The sequence below is a fragment of the Mustelus asterias genome, chromosome 9 (assembly GCF_964213995.1).
Source record: "Mustelus asterias chromosome 9, sMusAst1.hap1.1, whole genome shotgun sequence".
Classification (NCBI taxonomy): Eukaryota; Metazoa; Chordata; class Chondrichthyes; order Carcharhiniformes; family Triakidae; genus Mustelus; species Mustelus asterias.
Window position 1 is genome coordinate 65,467,211 of NC_135809.1, and position 27,761 is coordinate 65,494,971.

General features: G+C 45.8%; 1 protein-coding gene across 2 annotated transcripts in view; it reads left to right on the top strand.

Moving 5' to 3' along the window:
• Nucleotides 1-886: 886 nt before the first annotated feature.
• The window catches only part of LOC144498723 (aldo-keto reductase family 1 member D1-like), a 53,504-nt gene continuing 26,629 nt past the window's right edge, over nucleotides 887-27,761 (top strand). The window contains exons 1-5 of one of the 2 annotated variants that reach the window (XM_078220294.1): nucleotides 887-1,022; nucleotides 9,643-9,810; nucleotides 10,852-10,968; nucleotides 21,100-21,177; nucleotides 21,684-21,806. In XM_078220294.1, the coding sequence (XP_078076420.1) occupies nucleotides 930-1,022; nucleotides 9,643-9,810; nucleotides 10,852-10,968; nucleotides 21,100-21,177; nucleotides 21,684-21,806 (579 nt within the window). In that variant the 5' untranslated portion in view covers nucleotides 887-929. The remainder of the gene's footprint in view (nucleotides 1,023-9,642; nucleotides 9,811-10,851; nucleotides 10,969-21,099; nucleotides 21,178-21,683; nucleotides 21,807-27,761) is intronic. The other variant, XM_078220295.1, reaches the window with a different exon arrangement.

A 27,761-nucleotide genomic window follows, 5' to 3' on the forward strand; every position in this document is an offset into this window, starting at 1 on the left:
CTCCAAGGCGGCCTTCGCGACACACGACGGCGCAGAGTCGCTGAGCAGAAACTGATGGCCAAGTTCCGCACACACGAGGACGGCCTCAACCGGGATATTGGGTTCATGTCACACTATTTGTAATCCCCACAGCTTGCCTGGACCTGCAGAGTCTCACTGTCTGGAGACAATACACATCTCTTTAGCCTGTCTTGATGCTCTCTCCACTCACATTGTTTATATCTTAAAGACTTGATTGGTTGTAAGTATTCGCATTCCAACCATTATTCATGTAAATTGAGTCTGTGTCTTTATGTGCCCTGTTTGTGAACAGAATTCCCACTCACCTGAAGAAGGGGCTTGCCGCTCCGAAAGCTTGTGTGGCTTTTGCTACCAAATAAACCTGTTGGACTTTAACCTGGTGTTGTTAAACTTCTTACTGTGTTTACCCCAGTCCAACGCCGGCATCTCCACATCTGTCTTGCCATACCAGCTGTGTCTATATAGATGGAGACTGCAGTCCATGGCCTGTATGTCCTATCTGGATAGACTAAGATGGGTTATTGTATGTGCTAAACTACTTGTGCCTGGGAGGTGAATCACCCTAACTAAAGATTCCTGTTGCATTCTATGTGCTGGTTGAGAAGATATTGGTTAATTGTTTTACTCAGCTTCTATTGAAGGGTCTATGGGCATCTGCTCACATTCAAGGGAGGGGAAGGAGATCTGTGGCTTCTTGCTTACTCTGATGCAGTGTAATAAAGCAGTGTGCGACCTGTTAACAATGATCATTTTATTTTGGAAAAGTGATTAAAAGTTTAGAAACTGGAAGGAAAGATCAGAAATCAGAGGGTTAATAGTTAGCCATATACCATGGTTGGCCCGTCCCCTTATTGATTTGAATAGTCATTAGCACAAGTTCTGAAATTTCACCGGAAGTGGTAAGAGAAATGAGCCTGACAGCACAAAATCATCGAATCCTTTTAAATGATGGGAATGATATTCCCATTATTGGAATAGGAACTTACTCTACACCCAGGATTGTAAGTGTGTCTTTTTATTTTCAATCTTTCTACTTTATCTGTTGTCCCTCCATTACTCCCTGTCAAAATGGAGGGCATTGCCCTGATAGTTACCGAGTGCAGTTCAGTGCAATGATGTGAGAATCCATGGATTTTCCCTCCCGTGCAGGCTGCACAGTGAGGAAATCTTCCTGCTTGCTGAACCTGCCTCAGGAAAAACTGGGCCAACTGGCTGGATTTTCACTCTAGGACAGGGGGGGGGGGGGGGGGGGTCGAGCCCATTTTCCCAGAAGCAGTGACAATGTGGAGCTGGATCCAGCCTGGGGAAAACATCTTGAATGGGTGATGGAGGAAGAACCCGACCCAGAAAGAAACACAGTAAGAAGTTTAACAACACCAGGTTAAAGTCCAACAGGTTTATTTGGTAGCAAAAGCCACACAAGCTTTCGGAGCTCCAAACCCCTTCTTCAGGTGAGTGGGAATTCTGTTCACAAACAGTGAGTGTCTTTATATGCTCTGTTTGTGAACAGAATTCCCACTCACCTGAAGAAGGGGCTTGGAGCTCCGAAAGCTTGTGTGGCTTTTGCTACCAAATAAACCTGTTGGACTTTAACCTGGTGTTGTTAAACTTCTTACTGTGTTTACCCCAGTCCAACGCCAGCATCTCCACACCAGAAAGAAACCACGGTTCAGACCAGTTTTCTTATTTCCCTATTTTAAAATTTAATCCATCCTTAAAGTTACAGATCAAATGCTCAGAATGGACTGGTTAAAACCAAATCCACTGCTTGCTTGCTCCTAAAACCAAATGCAAAATCCAATTGAATCCAATTCAAGGTCACCACAAGGGAGACAAACAAGATCCAAGCCAACAAGATGAGGTATTGCACCCTATCTTGGACATGATCTGACGCTTGATTTTAGCCAAACTGGTGTCCCATTTTGAAGCATACAAGACCAGTTCAGACCAGTATTCTCATTTCCCCGTTTGACTGTCTTTTCCTCCTGGAATTGAGAAGTTCCTGTTGTGATCCAGGAAGTTGAGGAAAGACTCGCTGGAGTGGAGAGAGCTATCGGGAGCCAGGTGAGCAGGAACTATGTTGTTCAACTGGTTATGGTCAAGGGAGGTGAAAGCCCATAATAAAATATAGAGTTTATGACACACTATTCACCGTGGAATGGTGTGCTTTATGCAAAATGAAAGCTGAAAAGGCTTCATGAAGCACACTCACTGGATATTGCAGCATTCTGCTTTGACTCATCAGGATAATGTCTCAGGGCATTACTGCTAGACACCACATACAGAACTTTTGCCCGTACGTACCCTCTTTCTACCTGTGGTAACATGGCTTCTTTAAGGGGGCAATCCCTGATGGCCACGCGATCGGGCTAGGCACTATGGACAGGCAGTGCAGGAAGCTGAGCCAATCGGGTGCAGGTATGTGCATTCTGGGTGGGGGAAGAACCTCAGTGGGAGCCAGGGAGGAGAAGAGAGTAGATTTTTCTTACTGTCCTGCCAGACCCTTGTTATATACGTGTAATAAAACCTTTAGAACTTAAAGCCGCGACGAGTCACCTTTGAAGTTATTAGGCCACCCATCTCTCAGGCTGCAGCTGTGCAATTGAGCCTCCCAGCTGTACACTGTCATGGTAGAACAGTGTGACTCTGAGGGAAGTGAAGGGAATAGATGGCAGGCCACCTTGCAGTTATACAACCCCATCCCCACACCTCCATCTCCATGCCGTCATGCTCAGATAGAGAACATGGCATGGCACTCAAGGACAGGGGAGGCAATCAATCCGTGGAGCCAGAGGAAGTGGGCGAGGTATTAAACGAGTACTTTGCATCAGTATTCACCAAAGAGAAAGACTTGGTGGATGATGAGTCTGGGAAAGGGTGTGTAGATAGTTTGAGTCATGTTGAGATCAAAAAGAAGGTGGTATTGGGGGTCTTGAGAAACATTAAGGTAGACAAGTCCCCAGGTCCTGATGGGGATATACCCCAGAATACTGAGAGAGGCAAGGGAGAAAATTGCTGGAGCCTTGAGAGAAATCTTTGTATCCTCACTGGCTACAGGGGAGGTCATGATGTGGAGATGCCGGCGTTGGACTGGGGTAAACACAATAAGAAGTCTCACAACACCAGGTTAAAGTCCAACAGGTTTATTTGGTAGCAAAAGCCACTAGCTTTCGGAGCGCTGCTCCTTCGTCAGGTAAGCGGGACTTCTGTTCACAAACAGGGCATATAAAGACACAAACTCAATTTACAAAATAATGGTTGGAATGCGAGTCTTTACAGGTAATCAAGTCTTAAAGGTACAGACAATGTGAGTGGAGAGAGGGTTAAACACAGGTGAAAGAGATGTGTATTGTCTCCAGCCAGGACAGTTAGTGAGATTTTGCAAGCCCAAGCAAGTCGTGGGGGTTACAGATAGTGTGACATGAACACAAGATCCCGGTTGAGGCCGTCCTCATGTGTGCGGAACTTGGCTATCAGTCTCTGCTCAGCGACTCTGCGTTGCCGTGTTTCGTGAAGGTCACCTTGGAGAACGCTTACCTGAAGATCAGAGGCAGAATGCCCATGACTGCTGAAGTGTTCCCCAACAGGAAGAGAGCACTCTTGCCTGGTGATTGTCGAGCGGTGTTCATTCATTCATTGTTGTAGCGTCTGCATGGTCTCCCGCGTGTACCATGCCTCGGGACACCCTTTCCTGCAGCGTATCAGGTAGACAACGTTGGCCGAGTTGCAAGAGTATGTACCGTGTACTTGGTGGATGGTGTTCTCATGTGAGATAATGGCATCCGTGTCGATGATTCGGCACATCTTGCAGAGGTTGCTGTGGCAGGGTTGTGTGGTGTCATGGTCACAGTTCTCCTGAAGGCTGGGTAGTTTGCTGCGTACAATGGTCTGTTTGAGGTTGTGCAGTTGTTTGAAGGCAAGAAGTGGGGGTGTGGGGATGGCCTTGGCGAGATGTTTGTCTTCATCAATGACATGTTGAAGGCTCTGGAGAAGATGTCGTAGCTTCTCCGCTCCAGGGAAGTACTGGATGACGAAGGGTACTCTCTCCACCGTGTCTAGTGTTTGTCTTCTGAGGAAATTGTTGCGGTTTTTCACTGTGGCGCTTTGGAACTGTCGATCGATGAGTCGAGCGCCATAATCCTGTTCTTATGAGGGCATCTTTCAGCGTCTGGAGGTGTGTGTTGCGATCCTCCTCATCCGAGCAGATCCTGTGTATACGGAGGGCTTGTCCGTAGGGGATGGCTTCTTTAACGTGTTTAGGATGGAAACTGGAGAAGTGGAGCATCGTGAGGTTATCCGTGGGTTTGCGATACAGTGAAGTGCTGAGGTGACCGTCCTTGATGGAGATGCGTGTGTCCAAGAATGCAACCGATTTGGAGAGTAGTCTATGGTGAGTCTGATGGTGGGATGGAATTTGTTGATGTCATCATATAGTTGTTTCAGTGATTGTTCACCATGAGTCCAAAGGAAGAAAATGTCACTACTCTCCGGAGGAACCCACAATCACCATCGCCTAGCGACTGAACTGCCTGGTTATCAGGGCCTCCCTAGCCGCCCTTGCATGCCTCAGCTGCGCTGCCAGCCCTGCACCACCTGACAGGTGTTCCACGGTGCCCTCAGCCTCCTCTTCCACATCTCCCCTTCCTCCTCCTCCTCTTCCTCCTCCAAGAGGTCACCTCACTGCAGAGCCAGATTGTGCAAGGCACAGCACACCACCACTATGCGGGAGGAGACCAGGGGGCTGTACTGGAGGGCCCCTCCGGATCGGTCCAGGCACCGGAACCGCATCTTGAGGAGCCCAATGCACCTCTCTACTATCGCGCGGGTGGCTACATGGGTCTCATTATAGTGGGTCTCCGCCTCAGTCACAGGCCTCCGCACAGGCATCATCAGCCATATCCGAAGCGGGTAACCCATATCACCCAGGAGCCACCCCCCCAGCCTGGGCTCCTCCTCAAATGCTTGCGGGATGTCGGACCTCCTTATAATGAAGTTGTCATGTATGCTGCCTGGATGTCTGGCGCAAACGTGCATGATGGTCATGTTGTGGTCACACACGCTTTGTACATTCAGGGAGTGGAACCCCTTCCGATTGACAAATTGTCGTGGATCCTGTAGGGGGGCCCTAAGGGCGACATGGGTGCAGTCGACCGCCCCCTGCACATTCGGCATCCCCACAATTGCAACGAACCCCGCAGCCCGGGCTTCCTGATGGGCCTGGTCCAGGTTGAATTTGATGTACTGCCCAGCCCGGCCATACAGGGCCTCGGTGACCATGGATTCATGAAGCGAAAGTCATGGATTCATGAAGGGAAAGTCATGGATTCATGAAGGGAAAGTCGTGTTTGACGAATCTACTGGACTTTTATGAAGATGTCACTAGTGCGGTTGACAGAGGGGAACCGGTGGATGTGGTGTTTTTAGATTTCCAGAAGGCGTTCGATAAGGTGCCTCACAAAAGGTTGCTGCAGAAGATTGGGGTACATGGAGTTAGGGGTAAGGTGGATTGGGGATTGGCTATCTAACAGGAAGCAGAGAGTTGGGATAAATGGGTGCTTTTCTGGTTGGCAGTTGGTAACCAGTGGCGTGCCGCAGGGATCGGTGCTGGGGCCTCAATTGTTTACCATTTACATAGATGATCTGGAGGAGGGGACTGAATCTAGGGTATTCAAGTTTGCTGATGACACGAAGGTGAGTGGGAAAGCGAATTGCGTGGAGGACGCGGAAAGTCTGCAGAGAGATTTGGATAGGCTGAGCGAGTGGGCGAGGATCTGGCAGATGGAATATAACGTTAGCAAATGTGAGGTTATCCACTTTGGAAGAAATAATAGTAAATTGGAATATTATTTAAATGGAGAAAAATTACATCGTGCGACTGTGCAGAGGGACCTGGGGATCCTTGTGCACGAATCGCAAAAACTCAGTCTGCAGGTGCAGCAGGTGATCAAGAAGGCGAATGGAATGTTGGCCTTTATCGCGAGGGGGATAGAATATAAAAGCAGGGAGGTCTTGCTGCAACTGTACAAGGCACTGGTGAGGCCGCAACTGGAGTACTGTGTGCAGTTTTGGTCCCCTTATTTGCGAAAGGATATATTGGCCTTGGAGGGAGTGCAGAGAAGGTTCACCAGGTTGATACCGGAGATGAGGGGTGTAGCTTATGAGGAGAGATTAAACAGATTGGGTCTGTACTCGTTGGAGTTTAGAAGGATGAGGGGTGATCTTATAGAGACATATAAGATAATGAAGGGGCTGGATAGGGTAGAGGTGGAGAGATTCTTTCCACTTAGAAGGGAAACCAGAACTAGAGGGCACAGCCTCAAAATAAGGGGGGGCCGGTTCAGAACAGAGTTGAGGGGGAACTTCTTCTCTCAGAGGGTAGTGAATCTCTGGAATTCTCTGCCCATTGAAGTGGGGGGGGCCTCCTCGTTGAATATATTTAAATCATGGGTAGATAGTTTTCTGGTCGATAAGGGAATTAGGGAATATGGGGAGCAGGCGGGTAAGTGGAACTGATTCGCTTCAGATCAGCCATGATCTTGTTGAATGGCGGGGCAGGCTCGAAGGGCCAGATGGCCTACTCCTGCTCCTATTTCTTATGTTCTTATGTTCTTGACACGTGTGGACTGCAGACTGGGAGATGCCACAGACATCTCCGCTCAGCCTCTGGAAGGAGCCAGTCGTGTAAAAGTTCAGAGCAGCCGTCAATCTGACAGCCACTGAGAATGGGTGCCCCCCCCCCCGCCCCCCCCCCCCCGCAACCCCTCGGCACCAGGTCCTGCAACAGGTTGCACAGGTGTCACACGGTATCCTTTCGGAGTCTGAAACGTCGGCGGTATATGGTGTCCAACATTTCCTCGAAGGACACTCGTGCAGGGAAGTGCCGGGGTCTCTGCTCCCTCCTTCTCCGAAGCCCCCGCTCTGGGTGGATGGCGGCCACCTGCCTCTGATGGTCGTCGCCCTCCGGTCCTGCAGGTGGTACGGCCCGGGCCTCCTGGGCCCGCAGTTCTTCCTCCATTTCCTCCTCCTCAGCTCCAGCAGCAACCAGAAGAACAGCAAGATCGATTGGTTGCATCGCGAAAGCCATCTCGTCACTCTGAAGGGGGGGAGGGGGAGGAGGGGGCGGTGGAGGTGGATTGGGGGGAGGTGGGGATGAACAAATGTTGGAGTCATGCTTGCCCCTAGCACATCGACAGTCACAGCCCCCCCATTCCCCCCAATCCCCCCAGCCACGTGCCCCACACACTCACAGCCCCCCCATTCCCCCCAATCCCCCCAGCCACGTACCCCACGCAGTCACAGCCCCCCCATTCCCCCCAATCCCCCCAGCCACATGCCCCACACAGTCACATCCCCCCATGCCCCCCAATCCCCCCAGCCACGTGCCCCACACACTCACAGCCCCCCATGCCCCCCAATCCCCCCAGCCACGTGCCCCACACAGTCACAGCCCCCCCATGCCCCCCAATACATTAAATGTATGCTAATGCATTTAAATCGTCGGGCCACCGAAATCAGGCGTGGGCCCGGTCCGCCTCCTGCCTCTGGTGGTCATCCCCCTCTACCCCTGCAAGTGGTAAGGCCTGGTACTCCTCTGCCTGCAATTCCTCCTTCAGCTCCTCCTCCTCAGCTCCAGCAGCAACCAAAAGAACTGCAAGATCAATCAGTTGCATCGCAAAAGCCATCTCATCACTCTGAAGGGGGAGGGAGGGAAAGGTTGGAGAAGGAGAGAAACACATGAAGGTTAAGGAACCCTGCTTGCTCCTAGTCCAGCAACACACACTGCCCATACTGCCCATTCCCCCCTCCTATATGCACCCAGCAACACAAACATCCCATTCCCCACCCACATGCCCCCCAGCAACACAGTAACACACCTGGAAATATTCTGATGTTACAGCAGTGCAATTTTCAAGGCCTTTGTGCACATCCTTCAGATGGAAGAGTGCTGCGTGCATTAGGACCCAGCAGTATCCACAAGACCCAAGGTCAGTGCTGAGACTTGGGTCCATGCCGCGAATTGAACATTGGATGCCCTGCTGAGCAACAGCCCTCACACCCTCCCACACACTCGCAGAGCCCCCCACCGACCCAAAAAACAAAATGGGCATCACGAAAGGACCTCCCATAAGCAGCATGGAGCCGTCCAATAGTAGGCACTTACCTCCTCACTAACCCTCACTGATGGACCGCCAAATCGGACTTTCATCGAGTATGTCTGTTCCAGGCCAATTCTGGACTGCGAACGAAGTGGTAAAGGCAGAAGTGTTGGTAAAGTGGAGTGTGCAGCTCGTTAAGTGTATTGAAATCGATGCAAGTATATTTAAATGGGCGTCGCACTCGTTTTGGGTGAGTTCCTGATCGCGGCCATTTTCAGGCTTTGGTAAAGTGTGAACCGGTGCAGAGGTGGGCACTGCTCACCTCACGCCCGATTTTACCAAATTCTCACACCTGCAAATGGGCACAACTCGATGGTCAAATCGCCCCCTCTGCCTCCAAAGACAGAAGGAATCCTGACTCCCTTTAAACATCTCAAGATTCCAGTCCTGGGAAAATGCATCCTTTGTACAACACTCCTGCAAACCTGTTTGGACTTTATGGGCCCTATTTTACCATTTTGATTCTAAGCGCTGGGCGGACTTGAATCTGGGAGTGTTTCAGATCCGACTTCTAGACCCGTTCTGAGGCGCCCCCATACGCACTCTGCCTGAAGAAATATCAGCAATTCTGAATCGCGCTGCAGAAGCCTGTGGGCGGGGCTTAACGTGCCCGAAACCCTGCAGCTCCGATTGGCACCTCCAATTGCGCATGCGCAGAAAAAAAGTGATAGATTGCTGCTCCCCTGCCACATCCCTCCTGGGCTGGCCCCACAGACATTACCCCACCCCCACAACATTATTGACCGCCTTATCCCCCAACCCCCTCCGCCACCCAGACTGATTCGCAGGCACCTTCCCCTTCCCCCCACTGATCTCAGGCAGAATAGCAGCAGACCCACCTTCCCTCCACTGATCTCAAACAGAAAGCCATCGGACACTAGGCGCTTATGTCCTCACTAACCCTCACTGACGGATAGGACTTAAATGGAGCATGTCTGTTTCATGCCAATTCCGGATGGGTGAACACGGTGGTAAAGGGGGAAGTGCCAATAAGTTTGGGTGCGCAGCCCATTAAGTCAATTTAAATTCATGCAAATGCATTTAAGCGGCCGTTGCACCCGTTTCGGCATGGTCCTGATCGCGGCCATTTTCGGGCCTTGGCAAAGGGGGAACCGGCACGAATTCTGGCGCGAATTGCGCTACTTGCCTCACACCCGACTTTACCAAATTTTCGCGCACGAAAACGGGCACAACGCAATGATAAAATCGAGCGCTATTTTCCCAGATTTGTCAGAGAGGGTAGAGGCTAGGCAAGCCTCTCAGGAAGAATATCATGACTCTCAGAAAGCAGACAGATTGTTTAATGTGATGTGAAACAAAAAAGTACTAGATTTCAAATCTGTAGTATATCATTTCCCACTGCACTCTTGGGGAAGTGTATAATATTTTTAAAAGTACAATAAGACATAGGTTTGTATCGGCTTATTAATTGTGCTCTAAGTGCTGATACATTTCCATTGAATAGACTGCCAAGGATACATGTTACCATGCGATGAAAGTAGCGATTGATGTGGGTTACCGCCATTTTGATGGAGCCTGGGTTTATGGTAACGAAGCAGAAATTGGAAAGGCCATTCAGGAAAAGATTGCTGATGGTACAGTGAGGCGTGATGACATCTATTACTGTGGCAAGGTAACACACATTTCAAGCATGTCTCACTCTCCCTCACTTCTCTCCCTTTCTTGGAGCTGTTTCTGTTGCTCACACATTTTGTACCTTCACAGATAGTGAATGAAAGCCTGCTATTCAACTGTGGAGTCATCACAGTGACCTTGATCTTATTCTCACCCAATGACCTCGCACACTCACCTGCACAGACAAACATGCACACACAAACACACATGTTCTTGCACATATACAGATGAACATAGCCACATATAAACACAGGGACTCATATGCACACATTGTTAATATGAATACACATTCATGTGCCGGCACAAATTGTATGCGTACACATGCATACCAGTCCCCACACACGTGTTCACATACATCCACATGCATATGTGTAGACACTCATTTGCTCACACAGATGCATGCACATCTAAACACAGCATACACACAAACTCACACCCTTCAAAATATTACCAGGAGCTGAAACCCCAACTGAATTTCTCAGATCTTGCCAGGAACCAGTGGTAAAGCTATCCTGTTGGAATTAACTAACTTAGAATAAAGAAACATTAATGAACAACGACAGTCTGCATTTATATCACACTTTTATTGATTCAACAAACCATTTTATGCCTCAGATTCTCTCCTTTCCTGCTAGTGTTGATTTTAATTGTGCAAGAATGAGCAGCTCACCAGCGTCCCACAAACGTGAACACTTATTCAACAGGCTATTGAACTACAGAAGGCATTACAGTCAACTCTGAACCCTCTACACTTTTAAATAGCTGTCTGATTTTGACCTTGCTGTCATAACTCCAAAGCTTCAGCCCACATGGAATATGAAACCCATCATTTTGCAGGTTACAAGATTTAGCCCGTTGGGCAGTGCCATCCAGTGAGCTATCGTCTCTCTCCTACAGGACTGGTACCCATACAGTTTATAATTAAGCACAATTTGAACTCTTATAATGTGAAGTCTTCAATACGGAATTGTCAGACTGTGCTGTAATAAGGAATTTGACAGTGCTGTTTCAACATGATGGATAAACTTCACATTTTCAGCTATGGAACACCCACCATTCACCTGAGATGGTGCAATCCTATCTGGAGAAATCCCTCAAACTTTTAAACTTCGATTACATCGACCTGTACATCATTGAGCTTCCATTGGCTTTTAAGGTGAGTTGATATTCTATACAGTGTTTAAAGGTTTGCCCAATCACCATTCCTCATTGATTCCCCCATGATTCCCTACCTTGCCCTCGATGGTGCAGTCTCTTATGCGTGTCCAGTTTACCAGATGCTGACTGTCCTCCAACATTTAATCCCAATCCAGCTCTGATGAAGGGTCAATTTGACTCGAAATGTTGGTGCTATTCTCTCTCCACAGATGCTGTCAGACCTGCTGAGTTTCTCCAGCATTTTTCACTTTTGGTTTAATCCCAATCTCCGTTCTTCATGGCTAAATCTGGGCAATAAGCACCAGTGGGTACTTCAATTACAGGGGCTGCAGAGGTGAACTTAGTGACCTTTATAGATTGTAATCAGGAACAGGAATCTGCACTAATTCCTCTGATTTTTGCTCCAAGTGTTGGCTAAAGGTTTCCTATCAGAACAAATGGAGTACAGGGCATTTCATCAATTTGTAAGTATTCCTAGTTACAGAATGTCCTGATAAGCCATGTGAGCCACATTTGCTGTTCCTGATTGGCTGCATCCACCAAGGTGGCACCAAGCTTTGGACTGGGGCTCACTGATCCACCAATAACAACAGGGGGTCTGCCTTCTCAGAGTCTTTCTCCAAAGAGACTACAACGGAGAAATAATCTACTTGCTGTAAAGTGACATGCTGTCCCTGCCTTCGTAATTAACACTTAGGGAGGCTGTGGTTCTCTGTTCACTTGTGTTGTAGGTAAAGAATACCTCTGAGACTAGTCTGAGTCAAAATACAGCAAGGCTTTATTCTCACAAGCTTGCAGGAGAACCTGACCCCTGAAAGCGGAAGTCAAAGTTCTCCCTGAACACAGAAAAGTGGGGATATATATACAGCATGGCTCCCAATACTAGTCACAAAGCAAACTCCAGACTAGTCGCGACTCAAAAGTACAATTCACAGCTGCTGGTCAAGAAGCAAACTCCAGACCAGTTACAAATCAAAAGTACAAATCACAGCTTCTGGTCACGAAGTAAGCTCCGGTTCCCTGCTCTTCCGCGGTTTCCCCTTTGAAGTTACCGGCGCAATTGCAGCTGTCCCAGCGGGGAGTCTTCCTGTCAAACGGCGTATCGCACTCCACATCATGTAATTGCTTTCTTTCCTCAAACCACACACAAGCTCGTAGAAAAGGTGAGACTTTACAATTAACATTCACATTGACTGTCTATCGTTATAAAAATAAGAGTTTAAAGAATGAATAACTTGTATTAATGTCAGGAGTCGTATAAACAACGGGAGATTAGCCACAATGAAGGGTTATGTTGGTGATACATTCTAAGTACAAAGTTCAACCTTTTAGGTACAAAATACATTAATCCTTTCCCTTTAGGTACAAAATACGTTAACCCTTTCCCTTCTTCAATCCCCCTTTTGGTCGGGGCCAAGTTCAAACATGGCCCCATGACCAATTCAGAGCCAAACGTTACCAGCATATGGGCCTAGCTCCTTTGTCAGGAGGTTTGCCCCCTCTGCCCATACACATTCACTCGGCATAAATCGGGCGGTGACTGTTTGACAACAAGTGTTAAATAATGCCATACTAACACAACAAACGATAACAATGACAATTAATACAATCAACCCATGCATCAGGTATGATCCCCACGACTCAAACCATTGCCCTAGCCATTCCGGAGGGTTATAATTATGATATTGGCTCTCTTCATCCGTATTGTCTTCGCTACTCGTTTGATATGATCTGCCAAACAAGTTATATTTTCCGAATCATCTGGGATGCAGCATTCGGAGCGCATGTTCCTCCCTGGAAAGCCAACACATAATCAAGTGTCAATTGGTTCTGTAAAGCAACAGTCCGGATAGCTACAACCTCGGCTGATACTTCAGAGAAGGCTGTGCTCACCTCCTCGAACCCGTCTCTAGTCTCATTTGCAATTCTCTCTAAGGTCGAGGCCATATGTATAAGTTCCTGAGCTGCCTTTGTTGTCCCGTAAAGTGGGAAGGCTAGCATGAAGAACCGTTCTGTCTCACTAATGATGAATATAGGGTACCACATATACTAAATAACATGATCCTACCCAATCCCAAGGAAGCCATGGGTAGGCATTGTTTCCACAGACAAAACAGGAACCATTATATGCAGTCCTGCTGTTCATATAAGTAGAGGAGAGGCTGACCAGGACATCAGCAGTGGGGCAATGGACTGTAATCTGTTGCACCAAAATCCAGGCACCACTGGTGACATTAATCTGCTGGGTACAGTAGCTACGGCCCACAGGTATGGTTCCATTTCTTACCAGGCAGATGTTGTTTTTCACAACATGCCTGATGGGGTTTTTAAATGTCACTTTCCTTGTCCCGTCTTGGGTTCCATTCTGATTCAAAATCCCCTCTACCATTCCCGGAGTTGACAAAGGGATAGGGAATAAAGGACTTTTCCCCCCTTTCCTCCATGCATGGGAATATGTAAGCAGACCCAGCACTTGCTCAAAATTTGACTGTAATACATACAAGTAAGACATATACATGAAAGTGTTCACGTGATGGGATCTGATTTTAGAGGATTGCTTGGATGATCGCTTGGATCGGCCAAATCTCGTGTTGATGTACACATCCTCCCGAGCCCTCTGCTGATGCCGGGTACAGATTGATCCCGGTCCCTCAGCTAAACACCGGAAATTCCAGTTACATCAAGGTACATTGCATGGGAGACCCCAATCACCTCGCCCCTCCAACAGAGTTGGCAACATGGCATGGTTAAGGAATCCCGAGCAGCGATCCCTATGGGTTACCTCCCTACGGGTTACCTCCGTGTGTTGGAAGGTTACAATAGACAGAGACATTGGGACAGAGATGCTTGCAATGCTCTGTCTCCAAGTCTACACAATTCCATCTATACTTCCCCTCCGTAACCAGCAGGGCAAGGGTCGTGAGAAGCTGCAAGAAAATCATCTTATCACTTAACTAATAGCCCGCGTGACCGTTATACAATGGTCCAAAGGCTATACCGCCCACGCGCAACTTCCCGCGAACCCGTTCAGCTTGCTTGGAGGTCAACCGTCTCACATATCTGTGAATTAAGCACACTACACAATTTTTAACCTCATAGGGGCCCTTCCATTTCGGGGTGAACCCAGGTTTGTCAAGTAGTGTTTTTACTAGGACGCAACTTCCCAGCCGTCAGGGAGCATTTCAAGCTCTCTCTCTCTCTGTGTCTCTTTGTTCTGGATTGTCTTTTATCAATTTGTGCATCCCTTTTAGTTGGGTGCTTAGTTCCAAATGTATCTCCTGAATTCATATTTTAGTGAACCTACATCATCGCCCATTCTGTCATTAATTCATAAGGGGTTAATCCGGTTGTCCGGTTTGTGGTAATTCTTAATCTCATTAGTATAGTGGGCAATACCTCTGTCCACATTTTCCCGATATCTGTATGGCTTTAGCTAGTACATTATACAGTTAACTACACATTCCTCCTTCCATAGAAAAAGCTTAGTGTGAATTAAATAACACTTTACACTGGCTTTTTGGCTGCAGTTGGACATCCATTCATTTGTATATAATCTCATCAAAAGACATCGTTTCCCCCATTAAATCACATGCCATACAGCTCCAATCTCTATATATGATGTACTCTTACATTATATCTAATTTGATCATTTGTATGGCAAGGAAAACATGAAGCTCCTACAGAATTATGTTTTATCAATACACAACATATAATATATAACTACATTATATAAAATTGGTGAAGGCTTTTCAGGATTTGATTTTATTCTCGGGTCTATATGGCAGTGCTATACTGTATAATAAGAATAATCAAGCAGCAGTTGTATCATACCACTTTACACAGCAAAACCCGTAATATCCAAACCCTTTTAATTCAAGCCGTTTCCATTTTTAAACTGAGCTCCAGATCAAACCCCTGCACTCGAGGAAAACAACAGATGCCAAATCAAAACCAAAGGAGGTACAATACATACTAGCTAATTAATCAGAAACGTTTTGGTTTGATTTTAACTGGCTAGATTTTAAGCTTTGCAGTATTCTATATTTGGCAAACTTTGAACAATAGATAGCACATAAAATTCCAACGGCAGTACATAATTCTTAGAAATCTTAGAAACCCTACAGCACAGAAAGAGGCCATTCGGCCCATCGAGTCTGCACCGACCACAATCCCACCCAGGCCCTATCCCCATATCCCTACATATTTACCCACTAATCCCTCTAATTTACGCATCCCAGCTACAGAATACTAAACTATCAGACATTCGTAAATTGCTATATCCTGCGGACCTTAATACTGCATTCTACATGGACAATTTGCATTGACAACTAAGATTTAATTGATTAACCTCCTGCTGGAATTTGAAATAAGTAGAATTACGATTCATTTCACTAACTTAATATATTTTAAACTGACTCATAGACAGTACATTTACCTCATTCTTTTGTTCTTGCTTATCTACTTTTCCATAAAATTACTTATTTTCTTCTCTTAACTTCTCAACTAACTCTTATAATTCTCACTTCAAGACAAAGGAGAGAGCACATGGTTCCCTCCAAGGTTTACGTCCTTTCTTCACAAAATTCAAACACAGGTTTATTCAAAATTCAAATTGGCTATTTCAAACTTCAATTTATGTGCTTCGATTTTGAAATTTCAATTTACTTTCCAATTTTATTTAAACTCTGTATCAAACCCACTATTGTAAAATCACAACTAGGGGAAAACACCAAAGCAAACGACTTTGTTAAACACACACATAGACACACATGGAAGCTTCCAACATTCATTCAAACTTAACATCTTAAACTGAGATGTAAGTAAAACTTTTAAAAGAATACAGAACGTGGATTAAGACAGTCACTTTTATTCTTCTTTCTTCCAAACTGTAATTAAACTCAAAACAGAAGTAAATTCAAGAAATCTTTTCACTTTAATCCTTAACAGTCTTAACACTTCCCCAGCTCCCCGAGGCTAAACTTCAAAGCATTGCATTTATTACCCGCAATAAACACTCCACAAGAACAAACAGGCTACGACAACTCCTGTTCTCAATCTAATACAACAACAACCACCTACATTTGACTAGCAACCAGACCACACAAACACACTGAAATACAAAAACTAAGATTTCTCCTATCCACCTCCCAGTACGCCATTAGCCCACTCTACCAACTCATCGTAATCCTGGGACATAATCACTCCCACTTTTAGGATGTTTTGGTGAACACTAAAGAATTCATCCTTAAAAGCCTGGATGAACGCTCGATCCCCTCGACCTGGGTTTCCTTGTCCTGAGCACTCCTGATATACCTGGAACAACCATCCCCCATATTCAGAAGCTCCTTCCCCTTTTAACTGTTTCGTTGTGGTTATCCTACTCCAGTTAGTAGGATTATTCCCTCCCACTCTCAGAGTTTCAAACTGGGCGAAGGGTGTCTGCCGGGCATCTAATTTTGATGTTAGGGTGACTATATGTGTCCACCGTCCCCCACTATAATCCTGTGCTGGAGGAGCGGCGGGTCCACCTGCTACCTGCCTCCACTTACCCGTTGTACAGGCTGCCCTGACCAGCTGGCGTACGTCTCTCAGGTGTAATAGGTGTCTCACCCAGATTGTGTCTAATCCTTCCCAGAATTTAGTGTTTGCGCTTCTAGGTTGTAATTTACCCAGGGAAGCCATTATCTGCTGCCTCTCACCTGGGGTGAAGGGTTCATAATTTACTTTTGGCTGTGAATCTGTTCCCCCTTGGGTTACTGGCGCTAAGTTGTGTTCTAGCGCTTCCCACTCCTCTGGAAGAGTGTTTAGTCCCTGTTGTGTGGACTCATAAGGAGGTAGAGGAACAGTTTCCCCTCTCCATTGCTTTTCTTCTAATACTTGGTTTTGTTTCTCCAGTTCCCTTACTCTGGATTCTAACTCCCTAATGCTTTCTTTTTCCTCACTCCACTTCTTAGTAGAGGCGACTACTTGCTCAATTAGTCCAGCTAACTGATGTATTAACATTACTCCTATTTTCTTTGTCATGTTTCTCTTTTCTTTATCCAACCACTTATGCTGTTGGCTCAGAGGGTAGGATAAGTCCCTCCCCCCTTTTCTCATCTGTTTAATAAGTTTATCCCTCTCAGTCATATATTCATTTATTAGGGAGCCCGGGGGTCCCCACTGTCCTTGTGATCCCACCATAATACAGATAAGTTTTATACTCACCACCTGGAGTCTTCTATTCTCCCTTCTCGCTCTCCCCCTCCTAGGTCGCTCTTATCAGAGTCCGGTGTTACCTGTCAGGGGTGATCAAATCCCTCCGTACCACCGCTTACACTATTAAGCTTACACTATTAAGCTTACACCATTAAGTCGGCTTCAACTCCAGTGATCACTTAGACAGTCTCTCTCTCTCACTCATGTCTGAACATCACACCCCAGGCACCTTTTTCTCCAGTCTTTATACCCAAAAGGCTGAGTATAAAAGACAAATGATGCCTCCTTGTTTCAGTTCAGATGTCTTTCACTCTCACACTCTCATCACATATGATCACCTCACTGTAGTTTGACTCACGCCATTAGGTTCAGAATTCTATTCCAGTACCCAGGGTGTGGCCATTCAACCTGAGCCCGCAAACAGATTCCCGCAAACAGATCCCGGGGTCTCCTGGGTTTCGGCACCAATTGTTGTAGGTAAAAAATACCTCTGAGACTAGTCTGAGTCAAAATACAGCAAGGCTTTATTCTCACAAGCTTGCGGGAGAACCTGACCCCTGAAAGCGGAAGTCAAAGTTCTCCCTGAACACAAAAAAGTGGGGATATATATACAGCATGGCTCCCAATACTAGTCACAAAGCAAAGTCCAGACTAGTCATGACTCAAAAGTACAATTCACAACTGCTGGTCACGAAGTAAGCTCCGGTTCCCTGCTCTTCCGCGGTTTCCCCTTTGAAGTTACCGGCGCAATTGCAGCTGTCCCAGCGGGGAGTCTTCCTGTCAAATGGCCGTATCGCACTCCACATCATGTAATTGCTTTCTTTCCTCAAACCATGCACAAGCTTGTAGAAAGGGTGAGACTTTACAATTAACATTCACATTGACTGTCTATCGTTATACGAATAAGAGTTTAAAGAATGAATAACTTGTATTAATGTCAGGAGTAGTATAAACAAGGGGTGATTAACCACAATGAAGGGTTATGTTGGTGATACATTCTAAGTACAAAGTTCAACCTTTTAGGTACAAAATACATTAACCCTTTCCCTTTAGGTACAAAATACGTTAACCCTTTCCCTTCTTCAACTTGCTTCCTGTTGGCCTCCCTCTCAGAGCTTGTCCAGGGAGAGTCAGGCTCGTTGGGTGTGGCCCAACAAGGTGCACAATTAGTTTCTGCAATTCATGTGATTAATTCCAATGGGGAAGGTCCTCATGCCTCTCTCCCAAAGCCAGAAACTGAGTGCTCTGATCATTTTGCTCTGGTTATATTCATTGAATGCCTACAGCGCGAAGGGGGCCATTCAGCCTGTCAAGTTTGCACCGACTCTCCAACAGAGCATCTTACCCAGGCCCAACCACCGCCTACCCTCACGCATTTACCCCACTAATCCCCCTAACCTACACATCTTGGACACTAAGGGGCAATTTAGCATAGCCAATCCACCTAACCCTATTATATAGTAACGTCTATATTAGGCTCTGTCTTCTAGGATCTGACACATATCTCTACAAATTCCTCTCATCGATGGTTCCTTCTGTACCACTATCCAGGGATCCAATCTGTTGCACATTAGGAACACTCAAAACATTCAGATTGATCTGCGCAGTTAGACAAGGTGTAAATTTGTTGAATTCTCCTTTGTTTGCTGATGCGCTTTGGGTAATCAATTCCCCCGAGCTCCCCATTTCACCCTATAGTCACAGTAATAAAGATGCTCAACAAGGAAGAATAGAAGTTGGCTAAAGACCCTGAGGAACTATAGATTAGTCAGAGGCTCAGTTGAGCCATTGAGGTGGTATTTAGCTTTCTCCAGTTGTGTCAGAGTGGGTCATTTAGCTGGAGTTGGATCTCTGAGTTTAGGCATGGTGGGTTTAAGCCCCATTGTCAGAGCAGAGCATTAAAATGTGGCCGAGAGCACAGTGCAGTCCTGAGGGAGTGCATAATCTTGTACATCTTGATCATGTTGTCCCTCAGTCTTCTCTGCTCCAACAAAAACAACCCAAGTACATCCAACCTCTCTTCATAACTTAAATCTTCCATCCCAGGCAGCATCCTAGCAAATGTCCTCTGCACCCCCTCCAGTGCAATCACATCCTTCCTATAAAGTGGTGACCAGAACTGCACACAGTACTCTAGCCGAGGTCTCACCAAAGTTCTACACAACATGATTTCCCTGCTTTTGTAATCTATGCATTGGTTGATAAAGGCAAGTGTCCCATATGCAGTGTTCACCACCCTACTAACATGCCCTTCCACCTTCAGAGATCTGTGGACAAACACGCCAAGATCCCTTTGTTCCACAGAACTTCCGAGTGTTCTACCATTCATTGGGTACTTCCTTGTCAAATAACTCCTTCCAAAATGTATCACCTAACGCTTTTCAGGGTTAAATTCGATCTGCCACTGAGATACCCATTTGGCCATTCCGTCTCTATATTCTTGTAGCCCAAGACTGTTCAACCTCTCTGTTAACCACCTAGCCAATCTTTGTGTCATCCACAAACTTACTATTCCAACCCTCCACAAAGTCATCAATGTTGTTGATATGAATTACGAATAATAGGGGATCCAGCACAGATGTGGTACATGACTGGACACTGGCTTCCAGTCACTAAAGCAACCTTTTATATCACCCTCTGTCTCCTAAACTGAGGCAATTTTGAATCCACTTTACCAAATTACCCTGAATCCCATGTGCATTTGACTTTTTTATAAGTCTCCCATATGAGACCTTGTCAAAGGTTTTGCTAAATCCATATACAGCAACTGTACTACCCTCACCTACACACCTGGTCACCTCCTCAAAAAATTCAATCAAATTTGTTAGGTATGACCTCCCTCTGACGAAGCCATGCTGACTATCAAGCGTTGCCTCACCAAGTGGATATAGATGCTCTCCTTCAGAATTTTATTCCAGTAGTTTTGCTGACATGAGACTCATCAATCTGTCGTTCCCTGGCTTATCTCTACAATTCTTCTGAAATAGTGGAACCACATTCGCTGTTCTCCAGTCCTCTGGCACCTCCCCCATGGCAAAAGAGGAATTTTGGGTCAGAAGGGAGGAGCAATCTCCTCCCTTCCCTCTCACAGCAGCCTGGAACATAATTCATCTGGACCTGAAGGTTTGTCCAGGCTTAAAGCCTGCCATCACCTGTAGCACCTTGTCCTTCCCTATGTCAATTTGCTCAAGAAAATCATAGTCTCTCTTCCTGAATTCCATACTTTTATTTTCATTCTCTTGGGAGAAGACAGAAGTATTCTTTCAACTCTACCAATGTTCTCTAGCTCCTCCCACAGATTGACTCCTAATTAAGGACATGATTCTATCCCTGATTATCCTCTTCCCATTGATATACTTATAGAATATCTTGGGATTTTCCTTACTTTTACCAGCCAGAGCTTTCTCATGTCCCCTCTTTGCTTTCCTAATTACTTTCTTAAGCTCCACCCTGCACTTTCTGTACCTCACGAATGCCTCCACTGATTTGCTCCCCTTGTACCTCCTAAAAGGCTTTCTTTTCCTTATCATATCCGGAATATCTCTGGTCATCCATAGTTCTCTGGGCTCGTTACTCCTTCCTATCACCCTAAAGGGAATATGTTGGACTTGTACTCTACTCATTTCCTTTTTGAACACCACCCGCACCCGCCCCACCATCCCCACTGCTCTTCTGTAGGTCTCCCCACTAGTAGCTGTTCCTAGTCCACCTTGGCCACATCCTGCCTTATTTTACTAAACTCCATTCTCCTCTAATCCAAAACTAACCATCTGTCCTAATATCTCCTAATGTGGTTCGGTGTCAAAATTTTTTTTTTCTTTTGACTCTTCCCCATAAAGCAGATGAAACAAATGTGGGACATTTTATTACATCAGAGGTGCTATATAAATGTAAGTAGTTAGTCATAACTCTTTGTATTTTTCTACTGCAGCCAGGAGATGTGATTTACCCACAAGATGAAAATGGGAAGTATTTGTATCATCCAACTGACCTGTGTGCCACTTGGGAGGTAAGGTGGAGCAGCTCCTTATTCTTCCTTCTCTGTGTGACACAAGTTGCTTCTTGTGCTGATTCACAAACTAGTTAAGAGCAAAAAACCAGCAGCAAACAAGAGAATCAGAATCCAGTTAATGCTGTAGTTTTCAACATTTCCATCCATTCTTCATCTCTGTCAGTTTTTAAAATAATTATTCACTGGCATCACTGGCAAGGTTAGTACCCACACCTCTTTCCAATGTGGTGGTGAGACTCACCTGACGAAGGAGCAGCGCTCCGAAAGCTTGTGTGGCTTTTGCTACCAAATAAACCTGTTGGACTTTAACCTGGTGTTGTGAGACTTCTTACTGTGGTAAAATTAAGCTCAGGGAATTGAAGACAAACTATTGGCTGGTTTGGAAATTAGCTCCGTCACACAGCACCAAAAGAGAGAAAATCCGAGCTAATGTTTCAGGTGTGATTTCAGATTTGCAACATCTGCAACCTGTGTTATTGTATGAGGATTTTTATTTGTTCTAGGCCCTGGAAGCATTGAAAGATGCTGGTTTGGTCAAGTCAATTGGTGTGTCGAATTTCAATCGCAGACAGTTGGAGCTGATCCTGAACAAACCAGGTCTGAAGTACAAGCCAGCAGTAAACCAGGTATTGTCCATTTACTGCAAGGAGTGCTAAGGTGTTGTGATCCCACTTATTACAGCAGATACGAGGAAAATTTCAGCCTGAAGGGAGCCTTCCTGCCCGGCTCTATCCTCCAACACTTCCTTCACTCAGACTGTCATGGGGACAATGTGAATCTTATTGCTAAATCACAACTTGGTCTCTACCCCCACCCCACAGTACCTTCTTCTCCTTTGAGTGACTCTCCTTGTTCCAACCTCATTAATGTTTCATTTAACATCTCTTTTGCCCTACTTGGCTCCCAACTTCTGACTTGACATCTTACCCTTGGTGATTTCAGTGCAACTCATTGAGTTAAATTCACTGCTCTCAGTACCTCCCTAAATCTCTCCCTCCAAATCTCTCACTCTCCAAGCCATACTAATGGTCATTCCATGACCTTGCCTTTTCAAGTGACCTGGCTACTTGCCCTGTACCACAGATAGGGCTATGTTTGATCAACATAATTATAAGAGAATGAGTAGGCCATGTGGCCTCTCGAACCTGCTCCACCATTTAATAAGGACTTGGTATTTTCTCAACTCTATCTTCCTGCCCTATCCCCATAGCTTTTGGTTGCCTTAGAGTCTAACAATCTCCAAGTCATCCTTGAATATAGAATCATAGAATCCTACAGTGCAGAAGGAGGCCATTTGGCCCATCAAGTCTGCACTGACCACAATCCCACCCAGGCCCTATCCCCAGAACCCCATGCATTTATCCTAGCTAGTCCCTCTGGTATTAAGGGGCAATTTAGCATGACCAATCCACCTAACCCGCACATCTTTTGACTGTGGGAGGAAACTGGAGCAGCCAGAGGAAACCCACGCAGACACGAGGAGAATGTGCAAACTCCACACAGAGAGTGACCCAAGCTGGGAATTGAACCCAGATTTCTGGCACTGTGAGGCAGCAGTGCTAACCATTGTGTCACCATGCCACGCTATATATTCAAAGTATCCACAGTCCACTGGGGTAGGGAATTCGAACGATTCCCAATTTCATGGCATGGTGGCACAGTTAGATTAGACACTCTGAAGATAAACACAAGGTGCAGGATTTTCCAGCCATGCTCGCCTCAAGGTCAACGCACCTTCGCATGGTCCATGTCCCACCCACTACAATTCCGGTGGTGGGTGGGACGGGAAAATTCCGCCCAAGGTACTTATTTAATATCTTTGCCATTTCCTTACTCTCTATTATCATTTCATCACTCTCACTTTCTACTGCACCCATATTTACTCTCATTACTTTCGTCTTTTCTGCTTAATTGATAATCGGTTTAGTTATTTCTAGTTCATCTGGATTCCCTTGTTATCAATCCTACAGTCATCCTTTGCTAGATTTAAAACTCTCCTAATCTCAGGTTTACCACTTTAATGGGAAATGTTATAAACTTCACCTTCTAATATTATTGCTATTTTCCCTAATTAGCCATGAATGCATGATTTTTCCAGTGAAGGTTTGCTTCAATGGAATGTAGATTTATTGAGAATTATGAAAAAGGTTCTGCCAATGTTTGTCATTGCTCCTCTGTCATAGCCTTGTAATCTAATTTCCTAAACTATTTAGCCAATTTTCCCTCATACCTGTGTAATTAGCTTTATTAAAGCTCATTACTTTTGTACTTGTGGGCCTCCCTCTCAAACTCCATATAATGTTCTATATTATTATGATCACTCTTTCCCAGAGGATGTCGTAGTGTAATATTAACTCTGTCTTGTTACACAAAATTGAATCTAAAATGGCTGCATCCTGGTCATTTCACTGATATGATGTTTTAATATCTTAAATCATAGAATCATTCAATGCTGAAGAGGTTGTTCAGCCCACCAAGTCTGCACCAACATGTGAGAAACACCTGATCCCATTTCCCAGCACTTGGCCCATAGCCTTGAATGTTATGACGTGCCAAGTGTTTATCCAGGTACCTTTTAAAGGATAGAACAAAGAACAATACAGCACAGGAACAGGCCCTTCGGCCCTCCAAGCCCGTGCCGCTCCCTGGTCCAAACTAGACCATTCTTTTGTATCCCTCCATTCCCACTCCGTTCATGTGGCTATCTAGATAAGTCTTAAACGTTCCCAGTGTGTCCGCCTCCACCACCTTGCCTGGCAGCGCATTCCAGGCCCCCACGACCCTCTGTGTAAAATATGTCCTTCTGATATCTGTGTTAAACCTCCCCCCCCTTCACCTTGAACCTATGACCCCTCGTGAACGTCACCACCTGGGGAAAAGCTTCCCACCATTCACTCTATCTATGCCTTTCATAATTTTATACACCTCTATTAAGTCTCCCCTCATCCTCCGTCTTTCCAGGGAGAACAACCCCAGTTTACCCAATCTCTCCTCATAACTAAGCCCCTCCATACCAGGCAACATCCTGGTAAACCTCCTCTGTACTCTCTCCAAAGCCTCCACGTCCTTCTGGTAGTGTGGCGACCCGAACTGGACGCAGTATTCCAAATGCGGCCGAACCAACGTTCTATACATCTGCAACATCAGACCCCAACTTTTATACTCTATGCCTCGTCCTATAAAGGCAAGCATGCCATATGCCTTCTTCACCACCTTCTCCACCTGTGACGTCACCTTCAAGGGGCGGCACGGTAGCACAGTGGTTAGCACTGCTGCTTCACAGCTCCAGGGTCCTGGGTTCGATTCCCGGCTCGGGTCACTGTCTGTGTGGAGTTTGCACATTCTCCTCGTGTCTGCGTGGGTTTCCTCCGGGTGCTCCGGTTTCCTCCCACAGTCCAAAGATGTGCGGGTTAGGTTGATTGGCCAGGTTAAAAAAAAAAAATTGCCCCTTAGAGTCCTGGGATGCGTAGGTTAGAGGGATTAGTGGGTAAATATGTGGGGGTAGGGCCGGGGTGGGATTGTGGTTGGTGCAGACTCGATGGGCCGAATGGCCTCCTTCTGCACTGTAGGGTTTCTATGATTCTATGATTTCTATGATAGGATCTGTGGACTTGCACACCCAGGTCCCTCTGCGTATCTACACCCTTTATGGTTCTGCCATTTATCGTATAGCTCCTCCCTACATTATTTCTACCAAAATGCATCACTTCGCATTTATCAGGATTGAACTCCATCTGCCATTTCTTTGCCCAAATTTCCAGCCTATCTATATCCTTCTGTAGCCTCTGACAGTGCTCCTCACTATCTGCAAGTCCTGCCAATTTTGTGTCATCCGCAAACTTACTGATCACCCCAGTTACACCTTCTTCCAGATCGTTTATATAAATCACAAACAGCAGAGGTCCCAATACAGAGCCCTGCGGAACACCACTAGTCACAGGCCTCCAGCCGGAAAAAGACCCTTCCACTACCACCCTCTGTCTTCTGTGACCAAGCCAGTTCTCCACCCATCTCGCCACCTCCCCCTTTATCCCATGAGATCCAACCTTTTGTACCAGCCTACCATGAGGCAACTCACCTCTACCACTCTCCCAGGCAAAGCATTCCAAACCATCACCACCCTCTGGATAAAAGATTTTTCTTCAAATCCCCCCCTAAGCTTTCTGCCCCTCACCTTGAACCTAAGTCCGCACATGACTGATCCTTCAACTAAGCGGAACACCTCCTTTTCCACTCTGTCCATGCCCCTCATGGTCAGATATACCTCAATTAGGTCACCCCTCAGTCTTCTCTTCTTCAACAAAAGCAACCCAAGCCTATTCAACCTCTCTTCATGACTTAAATGTTCCATCCCAGGCAGTATCCTAGTGAATCTCCTCTACATCCCTTCTAGTGCAATCACATCCTTCCTATAATGTGATGACCAGAACTGCACACAGTACTCCAGTTGTGGCCTCACCAAAGTTCTATACAACTCCAACATGACCTCCCTGCTTTTGTAATGTATGCCTTAATTGATAAAGACAAGTCCCATATGTTTTTTTTCACCACCCTACTAACATGCCCTTCCGCCTTCAGAGATCTATGGACAAACTCGCCAAGGTCTCTTTGTTCCACAGAACTTCCTCGTGTCATTCCATTTATTGAATACTTCCTTGTCAAATTACTCCTTCCAAAGTCTATCATCTCACACTTTTCGGGGTTAAATTCTATCTTCCACATATCTACCTATTTGACCATCCTGTCCATATCTTCCTATAGCCCATACACTCAGCCCACTTTAACCACCCGGCCAATCTTTGTGTCATCCACAAACTCATTAATTCCACCCCCACATAATCATATAGGTTGTTTATATAAAAGATGAATAATAGTGGACCCAGAACAGATCCCTGTGGTGCGCCACTGGACACACTTCTGTCATCACCCTCTGTCTCCTACAACTGAGCCAATTTTGAATCACTTTATCAAATTACCCTGTATCCCGTGTGTATTGACCTTCTTTACAAGTCTCCCATGTGGGACCTTGTCAAAGGCTTTGCTGAAATCCGTATAAACCACATCAACTGCACTACCCTCATCTGGTCACCTCCTCAAAAAATTCAATCAGATTTGTTAGGTATGACCTCCCTCTGACGAAGCCACGCTGACTATCCCTGATCAAGCCTTGCCTCTCCAAGTGGAGATAGATGCTCTCATTCAGAATTTTCTCCAATAGTTTCCCTGCTACTGACATGAGACTTATGTCTATAGTTCCATGGTTTATCTCTACATCTTTTGCTACCAAATAAACCTGTTGGACTTTAACCTGGTGTTGTTAAACTTCTTACTGTGTTTATCTCTACAACCCTTCTTCAATACCGGAACCAAATTAGCTGTTCTCCAGTCGTCTGGCACCTCCCCAGGGTCAGAGAGGAATTAAAAATTTGGGTTAGAGTCCCTACAATTTCCTCCCTTCCCTCCCACAGCAGCCTAGGACACAATTCATCCTGACCTGGAGATTTTTGTCCATTTTTAAGTCTGCCAACACCTCCAGTACCCTTGTCCTTCCCTAAGTCAATTTGCTGAAGAATCTCACAATCTCTCTTCCTGAATTCCATACCTTCATACTCATTCTCTTGGGCCAAGACGGATGTGAAGTATTCGTTGAACACTGTCCCATTGTTCCCTGGCCCCACCCACAGATTGCCCCCTTATTCTCTATGGGCCTTACTCTTCCCTGGTTATCCTCTTCCTATTGATATACTTAGAGAATATCTTGGGATTTTCCCTATTTTTACTTGCAGAGCTTTCTCAAATCTCCTCTTTGCTCTCCTAACTTTTTTCTTAAACTCCACCCTGCACTTTCTGTACTTCACTAATGCTTCCGCTGATTCGCTCCCCTGTACCTGCGAAAACCCTTTCTTTTCCTTTCATTGTATCCTAACCATCTCTAGTTCTCTGGGCTTGTGCCCGCCCCATTTCCTTTTTGAATGCCTCCCATTGCTTTTTTGTAGATTTCCCCACTAGTAGCTGTTCCCAGTCTTCCTTGGCCAGATCCTGCCTTATTTTATTGAAATCCACTGACCCCAATCCAAAACCTTTTTTTGCAACTTGTGTATTTTTTTTGTCCATAACATGAATTCTATCATGTTGTGATTGCTATCACTAAAATGCTCCCCCACCATCACAGCAACGACCTGTCTGACTTCATTCGCCATAATTAGGTCCAACACATGTCCTTCCCTTGTTGGACCCCCTGCAAATTGGCCTCAAATGTTCACCTGTACACATTCCAAGAACTCCACTCTATCCAAGCCCTTAACACTATGTCTATCCCAGTTAATGTTGGGAAAGTTGAAATCATCTACTATAATTACCCTATTGTTATTCTTTTTACACACCTTCACGAACTGTGTAAATATTGCTCCTCACTTTCCCGCTGACTATCTGAGAGTCTATAATAAACACCTAGCAATGTGGCTGCAACTTTTTTTATTCCTGAGCTCTCCCACAAAGCTTCATTTGATGCCCCCTCCAAGATATCATCTCTCCTTACTGCATTAACTGACTCCTTAACTAATAATGCAATGCCTCCTCCT